The following is a 24,670-nucleotide window of genomic DNA, read 5'->3' on the forward strand; positions in this document are numbered from 1 at the left end:
TGATGGGGTACATAGACCGGGAGTAGGGCTCATGATGAATAAGGAAGCTTCTAAGTTTTGTTTAGGCTGGGAAGGTATTAATAATAGAATACTAATTGCTCTTTTTATGACTAGAAAGTTCAGAGTATCAATTATAGTAGTATATGCCCCTGTAGAACCGACTCGATGGAGATACTAGTGACTCAGATGAATTTTACTTACAGTTACAGGAGCAAATAGAAAGGGTCCCAGGTAGAAATATGATTTAATACCCAGGTCGGTCGAAATAGGAATAGATGGTATTCTAGCCGACGTAAATTTGGTGCAAGAAAAGAAAACAGTAATGGATACAGGCTTTTGCAATTTCGTTGGTAATAACAATCTAGTTATAACCAACACGTCATTTGGCCTTAAAATAGTTCATAAGTTAACATGGTATTCAGGTGATTATAGGACAGCAAACCTTATTAATCATGCCATAGAAAACCAAAGACCGGGACGATCATTACAGGATATTGGGGTATATAGGAGTGTCTCTATTCAGGTAAAAAGTAAACATCACCATCTATTAGTTTCAGGGTTTAATTTAAAGCTGAAATATCGGAAGGGTGACTACCTTTCAGGAAGTTATGATTTTGGTATACTCCAGGATGAGAATTTGAGAGAAACTTTCCAGGAACAGTTGAATACTAAACTTGAGAGTTTAAAATTAGATAATGGGGAAGATGGTTGGAATAATTTTAGAAAAATAATTTGTGAAGTTGCTGAAGGTGTATTAGGGTAGAAAGCTAGAACTGCAGCTAAGAATAATAGTGAAAAAGCTTTATGTTTAATAGAAAGGAGAAAGGACTTGTACAAGAATTATCTGAGCGATAGACGTATGAAAACAAAAGAAATGTAAAGAAAGTGGAGAAAGCATTAAAATATGAACTAAGGAGGTGTGAAGTGGAGGCCATGGATAAAATTGCCGAGGACCTGGAAGATGTAGCTAGACGGCATAATAGTAAACTATTGTACTTGCACGTTAACAAACTGAGAGGGAGTAGTCAACCGGACTTGGCCCAGTTAAAGATAGGAATGTGGTTGCAATTAGCGATAAGGAAAAAGCTAATGAGAGATGGGCCGAACATTTCGAGAATTTGTTTAACCGAGATAGAGTTGCAGGAAAAACGGAGGAAAATGAAAAAGTTTGTGATACCTTGGATGTGAAGGAAGATTTGTTTATTGAGGAGGAATTAGCAACAGTACTAAAAGGATTAAAGAATAATAAGGCTCCAGGTGCTGATAGGGTGGTAAATGTGTTTCTTAAATATGGTGGCTCTGAGGTTAGAAATAAGTTACTGAAGATTATGAATATGATTTTTGAAAAAGGGGAATTACTTGATGATTTTAGGAAAACCTTAAATAAGCCACTTTCTAAGAAAGGTGATAAAAGTGAGTGTGGTAATTATCGTGGCATTAGTCTGATCTCTGTAAATAGTAAATTACTTAGTAATATGATGCTTTTTAGACTGAGAGATGCCGTAGAACAAGTTTTAAGAGAAGAGCAGTGTGGTTTTAGAAAAGGTCGAGAATGTTTCAACCAAATTTTCACTCTTAGGCTAATAATTGAGAAGTGCCTGAATTTTCAAACACCTTTGGTCCTCAGTTCTATAGATTACGAGCAAGCGTTCGATTATGTTGATAGAAGAGCTTTAGTAAAGGTTTTATCCTTGTATGGTATACCAGACAAATACATTAAAATGATTAGTGTTATGTACGAGAATAACACTGCTGCGGTTAAGGTAGGAAATGTGGTTAGCAGCTGGTTTTGTATTAAATCAGGAGTTAAGCAGGGTTGTGTTCTATCCCCCTTTATATGGATTATTTTGATGGACTTCGTATTAAGGAGCACAGGAAAGGCAATGGGAGACCAAGGAATCAAATGGGGAGGGAAAAGTCTCCTGGGCTTAGATTACGCTGATGATTTACGCATCCTAGATGAAAGTGTTAGCAAAATGAATTAAGTTTTAGAGGTTTTGCGAGTTCAGGGTGCTAGAATTGGTTTGAAAGTTAATGTTAGGAAGACTAAGTCACTAAGGTGAAGATGAAAAGGTGACGTTGGGTAATGAAAAGATTGATCAGGTGGGCAGCTTCACTTACCTTGGTAGTATTATTAGTAAAGATGTTGGGAGCAGTGAAGATGTTAAAAATAGAATAGCCAAGGCTCATGGTGTTTTTCATAGTTAAAAAAAGTCTGGAAGAATATGAAGATAAATCTTCAAACCAAGATTAGAATATTAGAAGCTACAGTGATGACAATGGTCAAATATGGTTCAGAAGCATGGACACTCCGAAAATCGGATGAAGATTTGCTAGATGTTTTCCAGAGAAATTGCTTAAGGATTGTTTTGGGTACCCGGATGACTGACCGTATTTCAAACAATAGGCTATACGAAAAATGTGGTTCAATACCGCTCTCTAGGGCTAATGAAAGAAAGGTTGAGGTGGCTAGGGCACGTTGTGCGGATGAAGGATGACAGATTGCCGAAGATTGTTCTTTTCGGCCAACCATCTAGGGCTAAACGGAAAGCAGGGCGTCCCCGTCTGGGGTGGGAGGACGTCATAAAGGAAGATTTAAAGGAAATTGGAACTTCGTGGGCGGGTGTAAAAAGGGAGGCTTTGGATAGATTGGGGTGGAGGAGCGTGCGTAGCTGTGTTGGCCTCAGGCGGCTTGGTTCTGCGATGAGTTGTTAGTAGTAGTAGTAATAGATTGACAATAAGTTCTCCAAGGCCGTATGATTAGTTCTCCAGGGGGGGGGGTTAGGGGGTTTGTAACCCCCCCCCGAAATGTTTGTCTGACTCGTAAAAACGTAACAAAAATAGACATAAACAAATCTTGTATGCGTTTTTTGTGTTTTTTTGTGTACCCCCCCCCTCCCCTCTGAAAAAAAATCCTGGGTACGGCCTTGATTCTCTCACATATTCTTAAATATTAACGTCGATAGAAACCTAATTTATCTAATTATAGACCCACCAAATTTATTTATTTAGGGCAGTTGCATCGAAAATGTAGATTTCTAATTATTTAAATTGAATTATTCGGGAATATTCCCTAAATAGTTTCTGGATGGTCATAAGTAATACGTGGTATATCAGTTCTATGTGTCCAAATTTAGGAATTTGAGATGTCGGAGACACTGGCTAAAGGATCCCATTGTTGACCCTCTGGCCATGGCCTACAGATACAGATTGAAATTTCTTGTCATGACTGGTTTCAACTATTTTTGCAACCAGCCATTAATATGTTGTCAAGAACCTTGGATAATCTTACTTTTAAATCAATCACAATTTTTGAAATTTCTCTCATTTTGTTTTTCTTTTTGTGTTTCTGGATTGTATTTTCAAATTTATAATCGACAAGTTTAGTGGGATTCAGACACCATTTAGGATGTATATTTTTACTTAGAAAATTCACAATGCAATCTTTATGATGTTCAATAGACACATAGTCATTGGAGACCATAATAGAGATTCTGAATAATCATACCTATAAAGATGTGCAGTTTTTTTTTTTTTTTTTTTTTTTATGTACGATCCTGGGGGGTGAAGGGGGAAGTAAAATGTGGGAAGAATAAGCAACAAGCGCATTTATTTATATTATATATATATATATATATATGTGTATATTATATATATATATATATATATATATATATATATATATATATATATATATATATATATATATATATATATATAAGATTGTTGATTTTTCAGCGCAACAGTTATTTATATAATATAAATAACTGTTGCACTGTTACGCAACACCTGAACTATGAAACGTGGTAAGATGTGAAATTTGATAACCTGGACCATCAATTGCGACAACAACAATATGGACAGCTAAAGCAAAGGCCATTGCTAAATTGTCTGAAGTAATCAAAATCCAAAAACGAAAAAAAAGAAATTGCGAAAACGCGTCCAATAAAAACAAATGTCATTTTACAAAGGCACCACTTCTAATTTAAGGTCCATTGGGACGTCATGACATCAAGAAAAAGGCTCAAATAGAAGACAAGTGACAGTTAGAATCTATATATAGAACCCTGCCGCCGGCCGAATGCCGGCACCCGGTACTATATATAAATATATGTAAATATTTATATATAAATATATATATATATATATATATATATATATATGTATATATATATATATATATATATATATATATATATATATATATATATATATATATATATATATATATATATATATATATATATATATATATATATATATATATATATATAAACATACATATAAACTTTTCAGTTTAAACTATGTAGGACCAGAAATGAATAATTAGTTTACTGATTGTTTAGTTAATTTCTAAGCTTTCAATATGACCTCATTAAGTTTCACTATGCTTTGTACAAATAGTTTCTATTCACGAAAAAAATACGTTCTAGAATTTTGAAAAACTTTATTGCAAAGAACACATAAAGATAAAATTGTGTGCAATATAGAAGCTTAGTGGATAAATAATTTAGAAACTTGGCCATTTTTTGTTTGTTCTAAGTTCGATGCTGTGTTTGATTTATCAGAGACTGTATTATTGATGCTATAAATGAAGTTCAATGATATGTTATATCAATCAGGTTGCGGGTATACCCCTTGGGAGGAATCTTGAGTCAGCTAGTATTAGCTGCTTTATATTTGACCCAACTAGAGTTGTGAAGTCTATCACAAACAACAATTGGCCTACTTCTCAATATATTAAAATACGTTTTCCCCAGGGATGAGACATGCTATTGAAATTAAATTGAACTAACTTTTTTCACATCGCTGAAGCTATATTTGTGCATAAAGTTTTAACTATTCCCAGGACTTGTTTTTGAGTCTAATTTAGGTGGTAGCTTCACTGATATGATGTTTCGACTTAATGACATGTTTATCAAAGTTTAGGTCCCAGCACTGGGTCACAGAAAAAATTTCCAAGGTCTTAAAAAAAGGAAAACAAATTTTACATATTACTTTTTTGGAAACTTTGAACAGGTGCCCTGAGTTTGTAAACTGTAAAGAATCTCCTCCGTTGAATATCAGGCTTTTACCGAATTATGGAAGGAAATGGGAGCTGACCATAAACACCTTTTGTATTGTAATTCAAGATGAGCTTTTAAAAAGAAAATGTTTATTCGAGGAAAAGACGAAGCTCTGTTATATCTCAAGAAACGCACGATACCTGAACAAAATCTTGTTATTACGTTTAATGGTAGATTCTAAGTATTTTTCTAAGGACATGCAGCTTGAAAAAGTCAGCCTTCTGTTATTACAGCAAAATTACACTTAATATATTACAGCAAATTATTACATATTACATAATATTAATACTTAACATTACATTAATATTATTACTTAATATTACAGCAAAAATGTATGTGACAATGACTGTAATTTATGGGGGTTCTGACTTCATAACAATTGTGAAAAACATTGGCCTGTTATCAAACTCAACAAAAATAATTATGTGCCAATAGTTTTTTTACTTCGTTTTTTTTTTAAAGAATGTATTTCTTACAAGTTGATATAATTTTTTTTCCTGCTATGCTCTTTATATCTTGTCTCGTTTTTAACAATATATATTTGTAAAAGCCCATACAGATCATGTCGGAATTACTATAATTTAAAAAATTGAAATTCTTTTCATATTCAATAGCCTACATATTTTTTTGCTTCTAAGGTCAATTATGATTTTCTTTTCTTTGTCTTACTCTTTTGATCTTGTTTTAATTTCTTTTTTTTTCTTTTTTTTTATAACCTAAACCAATTTTAAGCATTAGATTGTGCTACTACCTAATAAATCTAAAGTATTTTGTATCTAAATGAATTTGATTTTAATTTTTTTTTTGCCTCTTTTTTGCCTAAAAATCTTTTTTATTTGTGTCTTTGTATGTTAAATTACACTGCTCTTTAAGAGTTTTTGAATTTACTTTGTTTTGTGCTTATTTTTTTAAAAATTAGTTATGGTTTTTCTCTTTGCTTTACTCTTTATATCTGGTTTGATTTTTCAATTTATCTTGTTAATGCTCGTCTAGGTCATTCGTGAATTTGTTATGCTATATAAAAATTTTTGAAGTTTTTTTTTCATGTTTTAAGCATCTGTTTTCATCTTTAGGATTAATTCTGATTCCCGCATTGTTATACTTTTTAGACCTCGGTTTGTTTTCCACAAAATCTCTTGTTGAAGCTCATCCAGATCATGCGTGTGAAGTGCGTACCCAATTGCAGCAAAGTGTCGACGAAAATTTCGATCCTCAACTTGGTCGAAAAGGTTGGGGTTGTGTTTCTCATAGATCATCTACGACTGTTGCCAAGTATGCGTCATACCAAGCCTCCAGTTTTCAGGAATCGCTAAAGGTACTAACTGTAATCCTCCTTAACAAAGTCACTCAACCCTCTTGTATGGTTATCATTGCATTCGCTACAAATGTTTGCTGACCCTAGCATTATCTGCATTTTGCAGCCTATTAAGACATTCACCATTTACATGGGGGGTGGGGAGGGTATGACGACGTTTTTCTTGGCACGAAAGTTTTCTCACAAGCCTTAACGTGCTAAGTTCCGAAAAAAGATTAATGCACCCTTTTCATTTGGCCACAATAATATATAGAAGACTAGTTTTATCCATATTGGAAAGATCTAGATAAAAGACAAATATATTTGTAACCCCAGAAATAATGCCAATTGATAAATTTAAACAAATGTCCCCTAAGAAACTAAATTGCCTGTATCATAGGGATTGAGTTGCATACTGACGCATCATTCAGCAGCAGTCGGCATCACAGTTTGCATGATTGCAACAGCAAGTCCCAAATATGTAATGCCCTCGAGGCAGTTCAGGCATGGAACTGAAGAAAATCGTGGTAGCCTGTAAGCTATAGAATTTCCAGTCTTGTCATACACGTTGAAAACGGGTTAAAAGAAAGTAATTGCCATCTATGTAGTTAGGCAATAAAAAGATATCCCAAAATTAAATTAAGTTGCCCGTATAACCCCAATTCATAAGGGTGGTATTCAAAATGACCCAGGAAACTATAGACCGATATCTGTTTTACCCATTATTATCCGTGTTTTAGAGAAGTGTTTTAGTATTAGAATGATGAGTTTTTTGGAGGATCATAAGTTACTTGTAGAGACAAAATCTGGGTTCCGCAGAAAAAGAACAACGGAACAGGAGATGATTTATTTGACAACTATTATTAATGAGTTGTTAGACAAAGGTTTTAAAATATGTGCTATATTTTTAGATCTGATGAAAGCTTTCGATACTGTGGATCATGAACTTCTACTTAAGAAGTGTGAGGTGTATGGTTTGAGGGGCAAATCATTAAATTTTTTAAGAAGTTTTTTAAGTAATCGTTATCAGTATGTCCAACTAAATGATACTTCTTCTGAAAAAAAGCGTATTGAAATAGGTGTTCCGCAAGGATCAGTTCTCGGTCCTATATTATTCTTGATATTTATTAATGATTTACCAAATTGTCTAAATAATTTTTGCTATAGAATAAATGAACTAACGGTAAACCCGACTAATGAAACAGTTTCACTTTTTGCTGATGACACAACAGCCATTAGCACAGCTAAGACAGCGGAGCTGCTGCAGATTTCCATGAAGGAATCAGTTAATAGAATAACAGCATGGCTGAGGGTAAATAAATTAAGGATTAACAAGGCTAAGTCTAACTTCATTATTTTTTTGCGATCATCAAACTTTTACCCATAGATCTGGATATGCCCAATGGTGTTATAAAACCGACTGCGTCTTTTAAATACCTTGGGATGGTAATTAATGAAACTCTATCTTTTAAGGAACATGTTACTTTAACTAGCAAAATTCTGGCAAGAGATCTCGGTATAATGAAGAAACTCCAACATTGTTTTCCCAAGTCTGTGTTTCGCCATCTTTATTTTTCTTTAATACACCCGTATATACTTTATTGTTCAAGTATTTGGCTCTCTACTTTTTCTTCTACCTTAAAACCAATAAGAGTTCTACAAAATCATGCAGTAAGAATTTTAGCCGGTATATCTCCGCGTATGTCTGTTTGAGAAATTTACACAATTTTAAAAATTTTGCCGGCTACAGGCCTTCGTGAATTCCCTGTATTGTGGTTTATTTTTTGACGGCAGCAGGATGTTCAGTCTCAGTGTTTTGGTGATTTATTGTCCATTAGTTCTACTGTTCATTCTCATGATACAATGGGTAGCACGGACTTCTGTGTACCTAGAGGTATATCTTCCCGTTCATGCTTTTCTGTTTTTTTATAAAGGTACGTGGAAATGAAATAGTTTGAATAGTGATATTAAGACTATTGGTGACCCCAATATTTTTAGAAAAATCCTTAAGGAACTGCTTTTTGCTGAATATGAGTTTTGACTGATTAATTGATTTATTTATTGTGGGGGTTTTGTTGATATGATGTCCCCAGAGGATGTATAATATATGATATTATTTTGTATTTTTTGTTTAGTGTGATGGTATTAGTGGTATCGGTGGTCAAGTGTTCTTTGTTTTAAGTATCTTGTTTTCTCTACCTCCCCCACGGACAAGCTTTGCTTTTTAGGGGAGGAAGTAATAATTTTTGTTGATATGTTTTTTTTTTCAATAAATCCTTCTTCTTCTTATGTAGTTAGGCAATAAAAAGATATCCCAAGATTCAGAAGTCTCGGAATATGCTTAATGCGCACTTACAGGAAACAATTTATTTAATTTTGTGTTTTGTGATACCACCAGTTTTTCTTGATCAATTTCACAAAATGCAATAGCAAGAAGTTTTTGCTAATCAAAATTTATGTAATTCTCAAACAGTTTTTTGACAACGAGTTTTAAACAGTTTTTTTTTATAAACAGTTTTTTGACAATGAGTTTTTTGATAACGGAGATAAAATGTTTTATTCATCAGTTTAAGCAATTGATTTTTTCGTATTGAGAGGGATTGACAATTTGCTATTACCATCCACGAAATAATTTCTTTCTGAAACCACACAGCATAGGAGACGGCTCTTCCAACTTTCTATAATTTTTTTTTTTTTTTTTTAAGCTAATTCAATTTTAAGCATTAAATTGTGCTACTGAGTTGCTGATTGACAAGGAGTATTATCCTGCAGCAACCCCCGTTGCTGTTGATCTTCGGTCTATCACGAAAGTTTTTTAAGAACCTCCCGGTAAAAGTGCTAATTGACCATTTGAACCTTAACCTCTTTGTTGACAATTCTGTGGATATTGAAAATACAAATCTTCATGCATTTGATATTTGAATTCATCAGCATTGCTTTTTTGGGCCTTGGAAAGGTTAAACTGTGCCACTTCCTGCTCTGGCGCTTGGTTTATGGATTGTGCCTCGTAATAAGACTCGTAATAAGTAATGACTTGTTCCAGAAAATGGGATCATTTTTCATCGAATTCAAATATGTAAGGCCTTTCTCCTTACTAATGTCCTTTTGGTCTTGCGCGAGATTTTTTCTCATCCCCAATTAATTGTTTAAGTTTTGATGAACAGTGAAGGGAATCAAATTCAACTCTTCGCTGATCATTCTGACTATCAACCGATGATCTGAATGCACTTGATCCCGGATACTGCCAACATTTTCATTGATTACTTAAGATGAAGGCCTTTCCCTTCGTGGTTCATCCCCAATCGACTCATTTGCTTCCTGAATGCCTTAAACCACCAAAAAAATGGATCTCTTGACATAAACAGTTTCCGTTGTCCTCTGCTTGAGCTGGAAGTGAAATCTGATAGCTCGCCATTTCTCGAAATTGATGTAACTCATCTTTAAAACATCTTAAAAAAACGATTTTTAAAAAAAATCGCTTTGAATATGTAAGTGACTCGAAGGACTTCAAATCCATATTGAAGGCGAATCATATAGCCATTAGTCTTAAGTGAAACTAAACACGGTTCACCTCATCGCAATAGAATTCAGGTTCATCCTTGTTTATTTTCAATGTTCTTTATTTTAATAATCAGAGCTGTTTAACTCTTGGGAAGCAATATTCCTCACGCCCTATATTGAATGTTTGATCTGTAGAACTTGAATGAGAATTCTAAATACTAACAAGCATAAACTTGGCTCAATCAAAAAGTAGTTCTAACCTTTTTTCTTTCCTTTTTTCTACCAGTGCATTTACAAAAATTACAAAAACTTGTAAGTAGGGGAGAGTGGTATATACAGGGACGGATTTTGGAAAACCTCCAAAATGCATGGTTAACATTGGAGTAGAAAAATGGTTTATGGCTCAAATGAAAGCCTCAGGACTATGCATAAACTGTGATTTTTCTAGATTTTTCTTGTATTACTAGAAGGAAAAAAAGGGATGTCCCTGCTTATACCATTTGTCCCACTAAGTACCGGGGGTGGTATATCTTGGGACTCGAGGTGGTATACTCTGGGATATAGTAAAAAGATTGATGTATTGGTAGAACACTTCGATTATTCATCATATAAAAACTACATAAAAAATTCGACTTCAAAAGTAAAAATATCTTAGGCATAAGACTAGACTACCAATCAGCAAACATGAAATATGACGCTGCTCTGGAAGCTGTACCGGGTGCTGGGGTAGGAAGCAACAACTTTTTCAAAATGTCTTCCCTTGGATAACATATTGAGTCATCTCGATCCGGCCACTTGCACTTTTTTAGACTAGCCATGCTCATGGCACTCACTCCGACACTGTTCTCGTTTTTCTCTAGGACAGAGCCAGGAAAATACCCTTCTTCGTAAACAATTTTAACAAAATCTCCTGTAGAGACACTGTCCAAGATCTCGTCCTCTTTCTCACTTTCATCTTCCAATTCACCTAGTTTCATCGAGTCATCAATGTCATCATCAAGAATCATTTTTTCATCATCACTTCCTTCTGGATCCAAAAATAGTTTTGTTGTTGTCTGGTCCTTTTTTGCTTTTCCAGCTCTTCCAACAGCCCCAACTTATACTCTATCCCTGCCATCCCGTGATTTCTTGTCTTTTCTTTCAGCTTCTTTTTCTTCAATCTGTCTTTTCACAGGAGTGTCAGTAAGAATCATTGTAGAGGCTTTTTTCCTGCCTCTGCCACTCAGTACACATAACTTGCCTTTAGTGTATGGCCAATCTTGTCCTGACGTCACAGGAACTTAAACGGGCGTAGAGGATTGTTAAGTCCCGCTTGTATTTGGGGTTTCGGCCAAGTTGTTTCCAGGTTCAACTAGATCCAAAGCATCAGGTGCAGGTCTGTCAGTTACAGCAGAGGTTGCAAAGTCCTTTTCTGTAAAGATGTCTAGCTTGTAGTGCCATATTCCTGCCTTATCGAGGCCCCTTATTATGTTGTTTGGTGTGAAAGATACGGGGAGACTTTGCCCAACAAGAGATACAATCTCGTATATCGTCACGGTCTTCCCTGGGTTGGGCAGCATCCGGTTGTCCATAGCATTGTTGTATTGGCATTTGAAGGGAAAATACACGCAAATGTCCAATGGCTGCAACCTGTGGCTGCAATGCGGTGGTATTGTTGGTAAAGTGATACCAGACTTTCACAAACTGCACAACTGCAGAGCAGATGTGGGACTCGTGGTTGTCCATTATCAGAAGCTTCAGGCTTTCAGGGGAAGCATGTGAGTAATTCTTGAAATGTTTGAGATATTCCAGAAACAGTTCTTGGTTTACCCATCCGGAAGGCGAAGCTCCTCCAGTAGAGTTAGCAGGAGTACCAGTCAGCATGTGAGGTTGAAATTTCTTGCATGGGAAAATAAGGTAGGGGGGAGGTACTGCCGGCTGGCAGAGATGGTTCTAGCCATAGTCACAAGCACACCATGCTCAGCTGAGGTTACTTTGCCCACTAATTTTCTACCCTTCTAGGCAAAATTCTTTTGAGGAATATGAACATTGGTGACTGAGGTTTCATCAAAGTTGAATATGTTGCTTGCTGTAAATGGAGTTTTCTTCAAAACTGACTGCAAGCTAGAGAAATGCTCGTGTATATTATGCTTCTTAAAGCTTGTGGCACGCCCCAAACTTGTTGCCTCTGGCTTTCTAAGTGAAAGCTATGGGTTTTGAGTCCGAAACCCGGATGACCAGTCTATCCCGGCTTCTTTGGAGTCTGTCCAGCTGTCTGGGACAGTCTTATTGTTTGCAACGGCGTAGTTATAAGCTAGGGTTCTGGTGTCTCAACTGGTCAGACCATAACACATTCTGCTCACTTACAGCAGGTATTGAGAGAGTGATGCTTCTACTTCAGGTGGAAAAATAGTAGCGAATCTGAACTTTTGGGTACCACTGTAATTCGCTTTTTCGTCATCACTGAGTTTTGAATACTCTTGGCAGTTTCTATGAAGGCTAAATGGGACACTCCGTGTTTTTCCGCCACTGCCCTAATTGGTAAGCCAGCCTCTAGGTCTACAATAGCTGCTTTAATAATGAAATGCTGGTCAACATTCTTTTCAGCAATCAATTTAGAATATTCCTCCCACTTAGCCCTTGGAAATTGTGGTATTTTCTTCTATTCTGATGTGAAATGTGAAAAAAAAATATGTAAGCTATTTTTATCATTAGGATACAAGCACAGCTTATATAATTATCCAGTATGATCTTTCCCTATCTCAACCATTATAAAAACCCGGACTGAGGTGCGAGTGCTCAAGATAACGTTTTTGCAGATATAAACATAAGCGGCATTAGATCTTTTCACGGGTAGACGAAGAATATTCACCTACGGAACAAGTACTGACAAAACCACTTGGCCGGCTCAACCAATAAGTGGACAATAAGTGCAGAAATAAGTGGGAGGAGCTTTTTGTTCGCATCGAGAATGAAGAGCCAGAAATCATCTGCGGTAAACTTACTGGTATATTATATAAACTGTGGATACAAGTAAAAACAGATAAGAAAAGACGCAATGTATGAACTGAACTGTAAGAATGCATGTGGTATATACTGGGACATGTCCAACTACATACCACTTGTCTTTGTCCCAGTATATACCATGCGACCTCTATTTGCAAATCGGGTTCGATTTTTCTTACTGTTCCATATTTTTTCAGCAGATGCCCACACAATGTGGCCTGATGTTTAAGCTTTCGTTTGCTATCTTACACACACAATTTCTGTAAACCATTACAAAATAAAGCACAAAAAACTATTGCCCAAATATTTTTTGGGGGGTATAGCTGAAACTTTGAAGTAGACTTCGAGAAGTTTTCTCAAAAACGAAAATAGCAACCTACCAAACTGATAGAACTATCATGTCCGCCATTGAATGAACTATACTAGGTGGCTTTATTGGAGTTTTTAAATAATGCTGGATGACAGATAAGTACCGTGTCAAACCTTATACCCCGTACCTGCATATACCACTAACCCTTACATTTTTGTGCTACGCTATTAAATTGACTTCAAACTTCAAAGCGAAAAAAGCCTATTGGGCTTGCTATATTGGGATTGTAAACAAATAAGTATGAGGATATCATATTAAAGTTTGTCTTAGTTTAGAAGTTTTTTTTTTTTTTTGTCATTGCTGTAGATTGCTGAAGTCAGGGGTGTAGTGAATGTTGACACTTTTCCAGATTTATTATTATTATTATTATTTATTTCTAACCCAAACTGTACAGAGGTACAATACTTGGAGTGTATCACGAGGAAAAACACATAAAATGCAACACAAGTCAATATAATAATCCAAGATTACCAGTTACAGAGTAACACATAAAAATTTAAAAGAAACTAAAACAAAATAGAAATAACATGAAAGGAGGGGGAAAAGATGAAGAGAAAAAAAATTCACAACTTGCAGAATCTAATAATCAGTAATATACAGAAATATGGACACAAGCTGTCATTATTATTATCATTATTTGATTTTTACTCACTCTTTACAATACTAAAAAATGTGGAATGACCAAAGAGAGAAAAACAACTAAACAAATAAAAGAAAAAAAACTTATGACTGAAAAAACCTGATAAGGTGATGGTACGGAGAAAAACGGATACAAGCAGTATTTAAAAGTTTTCTGCGTAGTGCTTCCAGTTTTTCAGTAATATTAGGAACAAGAAATTTATTAATAATTACCCGGTTTTTGGTCCAAGGTGGAAGAAACAACAAAAATTTACAAAATCTAAAATAATTAATCAGGATTCTTTTCAACTCATTTTTCTTAAGAAGGAGAAAAATTCCAATTGAATGGTCACAAAAAGTTGAGTAGAGCTTGGCCAACGCGAGTTTATTATATTTACATCTATTGGCAACAATAGAGGCAATATTTAATTTTCATATTAATATCTGAGACTGTGCGCTGGCGCAAGCTCGGAAGACTATTAGTAATAGAAATACCGAGCCATCGAAGAGAATCTACGAGAGGGATAGTAAAGCCATTACAGCGAAGGGAAGTGCTAGAAATGTTATTAAAAGAAAGAAATTTACATTTATCTACATTAAGAGAAAGGCCTATGTCTGAAAAAGAAGTGGCAACACAAGAAACCATGTTAGATAAACCAGATTTAGTACAGCTTACAAGAAGCAGATCATCAGCGTAAGCCAGGTATGAAACATCAGAAAAACCGGAGAGATAGGTAGCCGATATCTTTGCCAGAACTCCTGAAATACATAAATTAAATAGGGTCGGAGCAAGCATTACATACACTGTAATGCTTGGCAGACCACATTTGGACACTCGAAGTATTATGTGTAGGCCTACATTACACAAAATTTAGCTGGGTATTTGGGGGGAAGGGGAGTGAAAGTAAATGGACCGAGTAGGGCAATTTTTAGAATACGATTTTTCCTTGCTTTTGTTTTTAAGAGATCCTTCAGGCCAATCTTTAGAAATACATTGGGGTATTAAGCGAAAACGTCAAATAGCAACAGTTTTTTTTGTTTTTTTTTATATTTTTTTTATTTCCGTAAGTGGAAAATTTCTTCTATTTGCTCGAAATTGCTTAAAGCACATGTGGATCACCGCAATTACTATTAGTACAAAACGCATATAGACTAAATAATAATTTATAACCCTGAGGTTATACAAAGGGTAGCTAAAGCTAGTATTTCTCAGTTGTATTAACACAAGTATAGTCAGTTGATTTCTGATCATCTTACTAAGCGTGTTTGCCCAGTGTTGTGTCATGGCTGAGGGGTAAAGTTTCAACTTGCAGGATTTCTTTAAAGGGGTTGCAATTTTAAATTTTAGGGAAGGGGATGAGATCTTTTTATCTTGCTCTCGCAGAGAATACACGCTATGGATCTTTCTATTCTTATCGTCCTCAAGGTTCTTTGGCTAGTGTATTACTTATCAAAGGCAAGATTTCATTGATGACGCTGATAAACTTTTGTATTCGACGCTACTGTGAACACTATTGTCGTTGATGTTGATAAGAAAAAAGAATCTCAAACGTATCTTTGAGACACCTGCCAATTTTTTAAGGTAGTTTGACTAAGTTTTTTCTAATATGGGCTGAGGGGCATTCTTCATACTCGAACTATATTGGAAAAAAAAAAGATTGGATAAAATTTTGTCCACCTGAGAATTGGTGCATTCTTAGGTGCATGCATTAAACCAAACTTTGGGTAAGATATTTTGGTAACTATTGTTTAATGAAGAAGCACAATTTCTGTAAGTCCAAAAGCCTCCTTTGCCTATTTTTTGGTTATTTCCTATTTCAGTAATATTTGTTTGGATATTTTTATAGCAGTTTTGAAACACCGGAATCGTTAATAAAAAAAAATATCGGTTGTATTTGTTTTCGGTAGAAATGGTCAGTAATATCTTGGTTTTCCTCAACTCACCGACTTGTCTTTTTTTTGAGATGTGTGGTTGTCACATATACTCACGGAACTGGTGTGGTGTTTTTCGACCAATTCCAAATGTTCAGTTATTTCCAAATTGTATCCGTATATCCACTTCCCCTTCTTGCATGCTTCCTGTCCCAGCCCCCTTAATAATTTCCTTAAATCTTCTGTTGATGAAATTGTAGTCCGCTAAAGGTTGAAAACCTTGAACATAAGTAGGAAGAGTTTCAAAAACCCAATAACTAGACGTGTTTTTCTGCTAAATTTAGATGAAGTATCAAACTGGTAATGAACCATAAATTGGCAGAGCAAAAACTATAAAACAATCAATATTGTATAAGAGTTGATGGGGTAGTGGCTAGAACACTTGCCTCTTGCCATAGTAACTGAGGTTCGAATCTTTGTTAAAACAGATTTTGTCTTACACTGGAGAGTTTTTATTCTAAGAGAAGATTAAAAAATTAAAAATATTAAATATAGATTAAATTATGTCGTTTTTAAAATGAACTAAAAAGAAAAAACCTTATTTTTTTCCGAAAATATAATAGTAGGAATGAAACAAAGAGAATAAAACAGAATGGGCTTTACATAACCTGATATTTTTAATTCGTTTCCCTCAACTCAATGACTTTTTTTGAGGGTGTATTTATAACTATATATCTTTTTTTTAGGAAGAGCAGGAAAAAATGTGTGGCATAATTCGTCCAATGGACTCCGATTCAGACTCTCGTGACAGTTTCGGTCCAGGCGCCAAGGCTGGTCGACGAAAAGCCAAGTCTGGTCATCGCATTATTAAATTTGGGACCAATGTCGATTTGTCTGACGAAAGAAAGTGGCGAGCTCAGCTGCAAGAGCTTCAAAAGCTACCAGCCTTTGCACGTGTGGTTTCAGCTGGAAATATGCTTAGCCATGTTGGCCACCCTATTCTTGGTATGAACACTGTGCAGTTATATATGAAAGTGCCTGGAAGTAGAACCCCAGGACATCAAGAGAACAACAACTTCTGTTCGGTGAATATCAACATAGGACCTGGTGATTGTGAATGGTTTGGTGTTCCTGATGCGTACTGGGGAAGTCTTAGATCTCTCTGTGAAAAGTGAGCTTTTTGTTTCTTTTCTTTTTAGAATATGGGGCTGCATCTGAGGCTAGAACAATATCCAACGATTTGCTTGCAGAAAAAAATAAATAAAAATAATGTCATGGTTGCAGCAGCAGCTGTAACCCAGTAAAGGATGAACTCCAGCCCATAGGAGCCGAAAATTCAAAGCTTGAAAAAAAATGTCGAGTGAGGAAGAATCCTCATTTGAAGCTGGTTCCGGAATGGTAACTGTTGTTTTGGTCTATCTTCATAGAAAAAATTCATTGCGAAAATAGCATTTATGGAATTTTCGATAAATAGCCCGAATATCAAAGACCCACAATATCGAATGATAGCAATATATCATGGTTGCAGCATAGGAAAGAGCGAGCCACAGTCATCAAAGGTTTAACAACCTATTTTAACGAATAATCTAATGATAAAAGTTTTCGATTTATAGTTAGAAGTTTATTACAAAGAAAATTTTTGGAATTGAATAAAAGCTTGAAATGGATCAGTTCACGAATGGATCACCATTTTTGATAACATCTAACAAACTGAAAACCTCGAAAACCTGAGCCCTTCGTCTTGAACAGCTAGGATAATTGCTTTTTTGCATGGGTAGCCATGATTTTTTTTTTTTTTTTTTTTTTTTTTTTTTTTTTTTTCATGGAGTAGCCGACTACCGGAAGGTGGCAGAGCGATTTTTAATGGCTCATTTAAGGTGCCAAATGTATAAAAAGAAAAATGGTAATTTCCGCGTCAGCCGTATAATTGATATCTCCATGGTTGAAAACCCTAAACTGAAGGTTTGAACTCTCCATATTACATCGCAATAGTTTCATAAATGTCCCTAGCTTATGTACAGAAATTTCCATAGTTGACAAACCAGAACTTTCCAGACACTGGTCTATATAATATATATATATATATATATATATATATTATGATCAAAAAGAAAAGGAAGCCCAAACTGGACCTTTGGGAAATGCCACATTTTAGACTTCTGTCAGTTCGTTTAAAATCGTCTGTTTTCACGTACTGGGTCCTTTCATTCAGAAAATACCTTGACTTCAAAAAATCTTGACCTTGACTACCAAAAATACCATAATTATCTAAATTTTCACACGAATATTTCTTAATCGACTGTCAAAAGCTTTCTTCATACTAGGAAGACTGGAGCAACTGTCAGTCCACAGTCTGATGCACCACCAATAAATGACATAAAATTAGAATACCTTGCTCGGTCAAAAACGCTTTCCGAACCCGAATTGAGTAGAGCGAATAAATGATCTTGATTCTAGGAACTTCACACTTTGCTCATTTATCAGCTTTTCGATTACTCTTGATATAACGGGAATATTTTTATGTTTCCGAATATTGCTAAGTTTACACTCAGGTTCTTAAATTCAGTTTGTGATTTCTTGAGGAATATTTCAAGCTGCGTGAATTTTGTTTCAAGGGTTCCAAGCTGAGAGGTTAACTCATTAAGTTTCTTTGATTCTTTTCGGTTGATGTTTCTAAAATTTGAGTGAACTTATTGTTCAGTGACTTTGCTTCTGAACGTGATTGGTCGCTTAGCAATGAGTCCAACCAATGCTTATGCCGCTATTTCCGTATATTAAAAACCAGAAAGTATTGCCTACCTTGACTTGCACATGCTAAAGCTGGAGAATGGTATTGGTCCTGACGTCATGCATGGTCAACTTCAGGCTAGCAAATGACAGTATTGTGATATTTATTACATTATGTAAATATAATATTTCAATATTTATTAAGTCTTTTAACAGTTTGTAAAATTTAACTTTTATATTAGTGGTCCAATTTATTGACATAATTTGTGTACAAAATGGAAAATGATTGTTTTGTTTTCTTTTTGAATCTTAGTTCTGTACCATGATTTTTCGTCTTATCGCTCAAATAGAATTTTAGTTCGTCCTATCCATTAACTGTAAGATTGTTGGTGAAAATATGATTCATGGCAAAAACATTCTGCTCAAATATGAACTCCTAAAGATCGAAACCTTGATAAAATTGGGTTTGAAATTATAGTAAATGAATCTTTTAAACCTCTCCGACGTAGTTTGCGTTTGACTTTGCATATGGGGAGGGGTTTTTTAGTCTGTACTTTTCCCTTCAACATCGTTTTGATGCATCTTGTAATTTATTTCATACTTCATTGAATTTACTCACACTTCATTTCTTAACTTTCACTCCCAACACCGCCCATTCGAAATAAATACTTTATTTGTTAGAAAATCAATAAAGATTTTTCAAATTATTAAAACAGAATTACAACTTAAACAGAAAATACTTCAGATATATCGTTGAATAAATCCATTGCGAGTTTTTCTCATAGTGATTTTTTTAGATGATGGCAAAGATATACATACAAAAACTACCCTTACAAACGAACAAAAATCAATAATGCGCTAAGAGGAAGAGGGGGCTAGAGACTGATGAGACTCTTGGAATGGAATCAATCCTCTCCATAAACCTCCAGGTCCAATAGAAAAACGAAGCATCTTGCATAGCTGTAGAAACTATCAACAAGTTTCTCGGTGACTTACTAGTTTCTACTTTTTCTAGCTCTGATGATAATATCATTCCTTTTTTTTCTTTGTGTTGTATAACACACAGTATTTTTTCGCTACAAGTCAAATTACATAATCCGGTATTTTGTTTTCTCTACTTTATGCGAGTATACCCGGATAAAATGCCTTAATTTTTTTTTCGACTTCTGCTCCCTCTTCCTTTCTTCCCCTCTCTCTCTCTCTCTTTCTTTGCTGTTTGAAGGGCTAAACATAAAACATTTTAGAAGGGCATTCCGTGACTACTGGCCGGTGTTTGCTCTTTGTTTGGTTTAACCCAGTAGGGATGTATTTCATTTTGATGAAAACGTGGATTGTATTACTGATGTTTATTTGTTTGATTGAATAAAAAGGGATGTCTCAACAATCTCTTGAAGCATCAAATAATCATCTTGACTATCCAATCACAGCTTCAAAATGACTTTCAAGGTTTCAAGGATTGACAGTCTCGCGGTATAACATAAGATTGTATAATATGGTATAACAAGCACTCATTTGGTAAAAAGGCAAAAAGACAGATTTTGTATAATTCCAAAATTTTTAGAACTATTTGCTCACTAAGTTGCATTCCCAAATGTCGTATCTTTATTTTCCAATGCAGTACTATTGTTTGAAGATAAAAACTGCTAGAATGAACATGTTAATCTGACACATATACTAACTTATCTTTTCCTCAATTTCAGGAATAGCCTAAACTATCTTCATGGTTCTTGGTGGCCTTTAATTGAAGAACTGCATGAGATTGGCATTCCTGTCTACCGATTTACTCAGAAACCTGGAGATTTCATTTGGGTTAATGCAGGTTCGTAATTTTTAAACTTTTAATGTTCTTTTACAGTTTCATCGACTATTTTCATTTCATCAATAATTAACTTTTTAATCATTTATTAATTAATTTTCAATGTATTAATTACTTTTTAGCTAATCTAATTACCAAATAGTTTTTATTTTTGACTAAAGATAGCATGTGTAAGGGAAGAGAGGGAGAAGGTCCATTTTAAATCCAATAACCCCGCTTGGAGGCGCTATAATTGATCGGACTTGTATGTAATTGTTCTGTACTAACAAAGCTTCAATGCGAGTCTTAATTCTGACTGAACAAAGGTTTTTCAAGTTCAAGAAGAGTAAGTGCACATTTTACTGTACCTGTGTGCCGTGTCGATTTCCTTACATGTCTCTCTATACTGCTAAGAAAAATAAATTTCTTTGTTTCGTTGTTTCCGTTTTTTATACGAGTATAGAAGAATTGGTCATCATTCTTTAAACCCTCGGGTCACTTTATAAAAAGCTCGTTAGAATTAATTGGAAGTTTTTTAACACCATGTAAATATTTAGATTAAATGGATTTGAACAAACATTGAAATGGTACTGTAAGGCTTAGGCCATAGACATATAAAATGTAAGATATATAAATGTAAGAAGAAAAAAAGATAAACTGTAAAACAAAAAGATTTTAAAGAATCAACTTCAGTCCGTTTTTGAACTACTACTCCTATTGTTAGATCCTTTTAGAAATAATTTAGTTCTTTCCAGCTTCAATTATTCACTTATGCTGCACTAGATTTTTTGGGCTTACAGTAAGTCTTTTTTCCTTTAATTTTCTTTTTTTCATTTACAATGAGGTTTTACTTATCTTCTAGGTATGGAGTAGGAATTAGTGGTTTTCTTGCTACGTTCCTGAGTAGACTTAAAACATTGCAAAAACAACGCGTCGCTTTTGTTTCATCTGCTTCAAGGGCTTTCACTCCTTGAAAATCCCTCCCTCCTCTCCTCTTGTTTTTTTCTACGGGATATTCCATGGGCAGTTAAGAATTTCGGCCCTTAAACTACTGGTTCTAAGGCTTGTGGTTTCATAGGCAGAGCAATGGTGCTGCCTAAGTAAAGAGCAATGTTCTAAAGAAAGACCTCTTGCTTTTAATATCCAAGTTGAAATTTTTTTGTATTCTATAGATTCGTGTCAGAATAACGAATCTTAGTTTTTAACCTGAAAGAATTTTTAGATCTACTCCTTATTTTTGTTTTCTTTCGCTAAATATTATAACAATGAACATTTATTTGTTTTGTATATTTCATTTTGTTTTCTATTTCAACTCGTTATCAAGTTTTCCTTCAAATGTTTTCTATATCATTCCTTTTTTTGTCAATAGTTAACGGGCAGTGACCAAACCTAGAAAGAGGATCGAAGAAATTGTATAGCATGTAGACTTGTCTTTATTTTATTTTTATATTGGTTTCGAAAGTTGTGAAAAGTCCCTGAAAGTCCTGAAAATCCACACATCCATATGTCAATTTTCACCAATAACTCATGGGACCTCAAAATAAATAATTTTTGTATCAATTGTTCTTGGTAATTGTATAGCCTAAATAAAATTGTATAAAAAAAAAATAAATTTGACTTCAGCCTATTCATTCCTCATTTACTTCGAAAAGAGCCTTCTTATGACCAATTGGTCCAAATTGTGTCTAAATTTGTATTTCGATTAATGTGTATCTAAAGAATGTAAAAAAGTTTACCAATTTACGAAAACTGATTTATATTTATTAAACAAACTAAAAGAATGAACCAATAAAAATTAGAGCTGCTAAGGAACAATGAGTCTTCAGACTGCCTTTAGGATTAGACTAGGAGAAATGGAATTGGAGAATGAATTCTTAAACAGACCCTTGGTTCTGATTGTAAAAGACAGTTGCTTTAAAAGAACATGAATTTTCTTCAAAAATACTCCCTCAGAGAACTCTTATGTCTTCTGCCCGTAGCAGCACAATTAACAGTATGTGTCCTTTCAGGATGTGTTCATTGGGTGCAAGCAAATGGTTGGTGTAACAATATTGCCTGGAATGTTGGACCTCTCACTGTTCGTCAGTATTCATTAGCAATTGAGAGATATGAATGGAATAAGCTTCAAAGCTTCAAGAGCATTGTACCAATGGTGCATCTCTCATGGAATCTTGCAAGAAATATAAAGATCACAGAGCCTAAGCTATTCAGTTTGGTTAAGTAAGCAGTTTTTTTGTTTGTTTTTTTCTAATCCGATAGGCACTACCCCCATTTTTTCACATATTTAACTTTTTTCTGGGATTAGTGAGTCCGGATACTTCACACTAGAATCTGGAAAAAGCAAGTCTTTGTATGTATTAATTAAAAGAACTTTTTCCACAAAATAAGTTCTTCAAAAAAAGTAAATAACTTCCTTAAGCTAAAAATGAACAAAAATAGAATCAAACAATCTACCAAGCATACAATTAGTATAAATCAGTATCAATAAATAAATAAAACCAAAAATAAACAGAAATTAAAATAAATAACAAGAGTCAAACTCAAAACGAGCAGAAATTAATATGAGTAGGGTTCTAAAACCTTATTCTTTCTAAAAGCCAGAACATAATTTGTGCTTTACTGAAAAAAAAATCAAATGAATTTACCGAAAAATTGGGCCTTGTCAGTTTAATATACATATGCTAATATTTATTTCTTAAAATCTTAATTAATTTTTGATTTCTTAAAGCTATAAAAATGAAAACATTTCAAAGAATTTTTTTGGTTGGAGTGTTGAACCCTACTAATATTAATTTCTGCTCGTTTTGAGTTTGTCTTTGTTATTTATTTTAATTTCTGTTCGTTTTGGGTTTTTAGTTTAATGGAGTTCTTTACTTTTTTTTTAAAAACCTTTTTTTGTGGAAAAAGTTTTTTTTTAATTAATTTCTATTCCTCTTATATTGACATAGTCTTTTTCAGAGAAAAAGAAAATCATAGTTCGAATCTTTCCGGTTTTCCTTTAAGAATGTATGGTTTAGCCTGCTATTTATACGGTGGAGAAACTTTTTCGTACGAGCAGCATAAAATGAATATACATAGTGTGTTCTGCCTAGCTCAACGCCCAGAACCTTTGAAGATATGAAGGTGAAATTTTTAGAGATTATTTCTTTTGTACGGATGACAACCTGCCATCCGTACGCAGGTTGTCAAAAGGGATTTTCTTATATGAATTCATGCATAGCATAAATAAGATTGTTGAGTTTCCAAGCAACAGTTATTTATGTAATATAATGTCTGTCGGAAGGCCCAAAAAATAAAAAATTGCAGTTGCAGTTATTATAAATCATGATTCTTTGGAACCAACACCTGAACTACGTGTCAAAAATGAAAATGAAGAGTAAAGACACAGGCAGTTAGACTATTTGCGAAAACGACAATTAGAGTGTGTTTAAAATGAAAATGAAGAGCAAAGACACACGCAGTTAGACATACGACAACGAACAAGTGAGGGAGTCAAAATGAAAATGAAGAGCAGCGAGTCAATGTAAATCAACTGGGACTGTGAGAATCAACGTGTCAAAATTGAAAATGATAGCGATGATGATTGGGTTTGGGATTTTGGCATAGATGCGGTCATCAATGCTTACCATACCATCGTTAAAAAAAAACAGGTCCCCCGACATGTATTTCATAGTGACGAAAAATAAGCCGAAATATAAACTTTTTAATGGTCGAAAGTAATCGGAGGGAGAAACACCCCCCCCCCCCCCGGTCATCATTTCCCAAAATATTTCCGATCAACGTTTTGATATGGTCCTTTTGTTCATTTACGTTGAACAAAAGGACCATATCAAAATATTGATCGGAAATGTTTCGAGAAATGATGACCGGGGGGGGGGGGGGGGTGTAATTGTCCCTCCTATTACTTTCGACTATTAACAAGGGCAATATCCCTCTCAATTTCCGCTCGAATGAGTCCTTTTTGAAGTTTATATGACGACGCTTTCTATAAAGACCTTATATGGCCCTAGGGCATAACATACAACGCTAGTCCTGAAGGCTCTGGGGGGATTGTCATACTCGAAGACATAATTTCCGGACCCTTCTACTACCTTTAACAAAATGGTTATATCAAAATGTTGATCGGAAGTGTTTTGGGAAATGATGGAATGGGGGGTGGGGCATTCGCCCTCCGATTGCTTTTGGCTATTAATAAAGGCACTAGCCCTCTCAGTTCCCAATTGAATCAGGCCATTTTTAAATTTCTTTGAAAACACTATAAAAAACCTTATATGCCTCCAGCTTACAACCTTTGCCCTGGGGATTTTGGGGGGTTTGTCATCCTCGAAGACATAATTTCCGGACCTTTCAACTATGTTGAACAGAATGACTATCTCGAAATTTTGATTGGTTGTGTTCGGGGAAATGGTGGGCTTGAGAGGGGCGTCAGTTACCCTCCAATC

The 24,670-nt window shown here is 34.7% G+C and overlaps 1 protein-coding gene across 2 annotated transcripts in view; it reads left to right on the forward strand.

Annotated features, from left to right (window-relative positions):
• Positions 1-24,670, forward strand: part of Utx (Utx histone demethylase) — a 135,095-nt gene that overhangs the window by 99,215 nt on the left and 11,210 nt on the right. For both annotated transcript variants that reach the window (XM_089087991.1, XM_089087996.1), the window contains 4 exons: positions 6,176-6,381; positions 16,453-16,877; positions 20,134-20,252; positions 22,238-22,448. In XM_089087991.1, the coding sequence (XP_088944117.1) occupies positions 6,176-6,381; positions 16,453-16,877; positions 20,134-20,252; positions 22,238-22,448 (961 nt within the window). The remainder of the gene's footprint in view (positions 1-6,175; positions 6,382-16,452; positions 16,878-20,133; positions 20,253-22,237; positions 22,449-24,670) is intronic.

Source organism: Artemia sp. Qi Xiang Cuo, chromosome 1 (genome assembly GCF_049724085.1).
Source record: "Artemia sp. Qi Xiang Cuo chromosome 1, ASM4972408v1, whole genome shotgun sequence".
NCBI lineage: Eukaryota > Metazoa > Arthropoda > Branchiopoda > Anostraca > Artemiidae > Artemia > Artemia sp. Qi Xiang Cuo.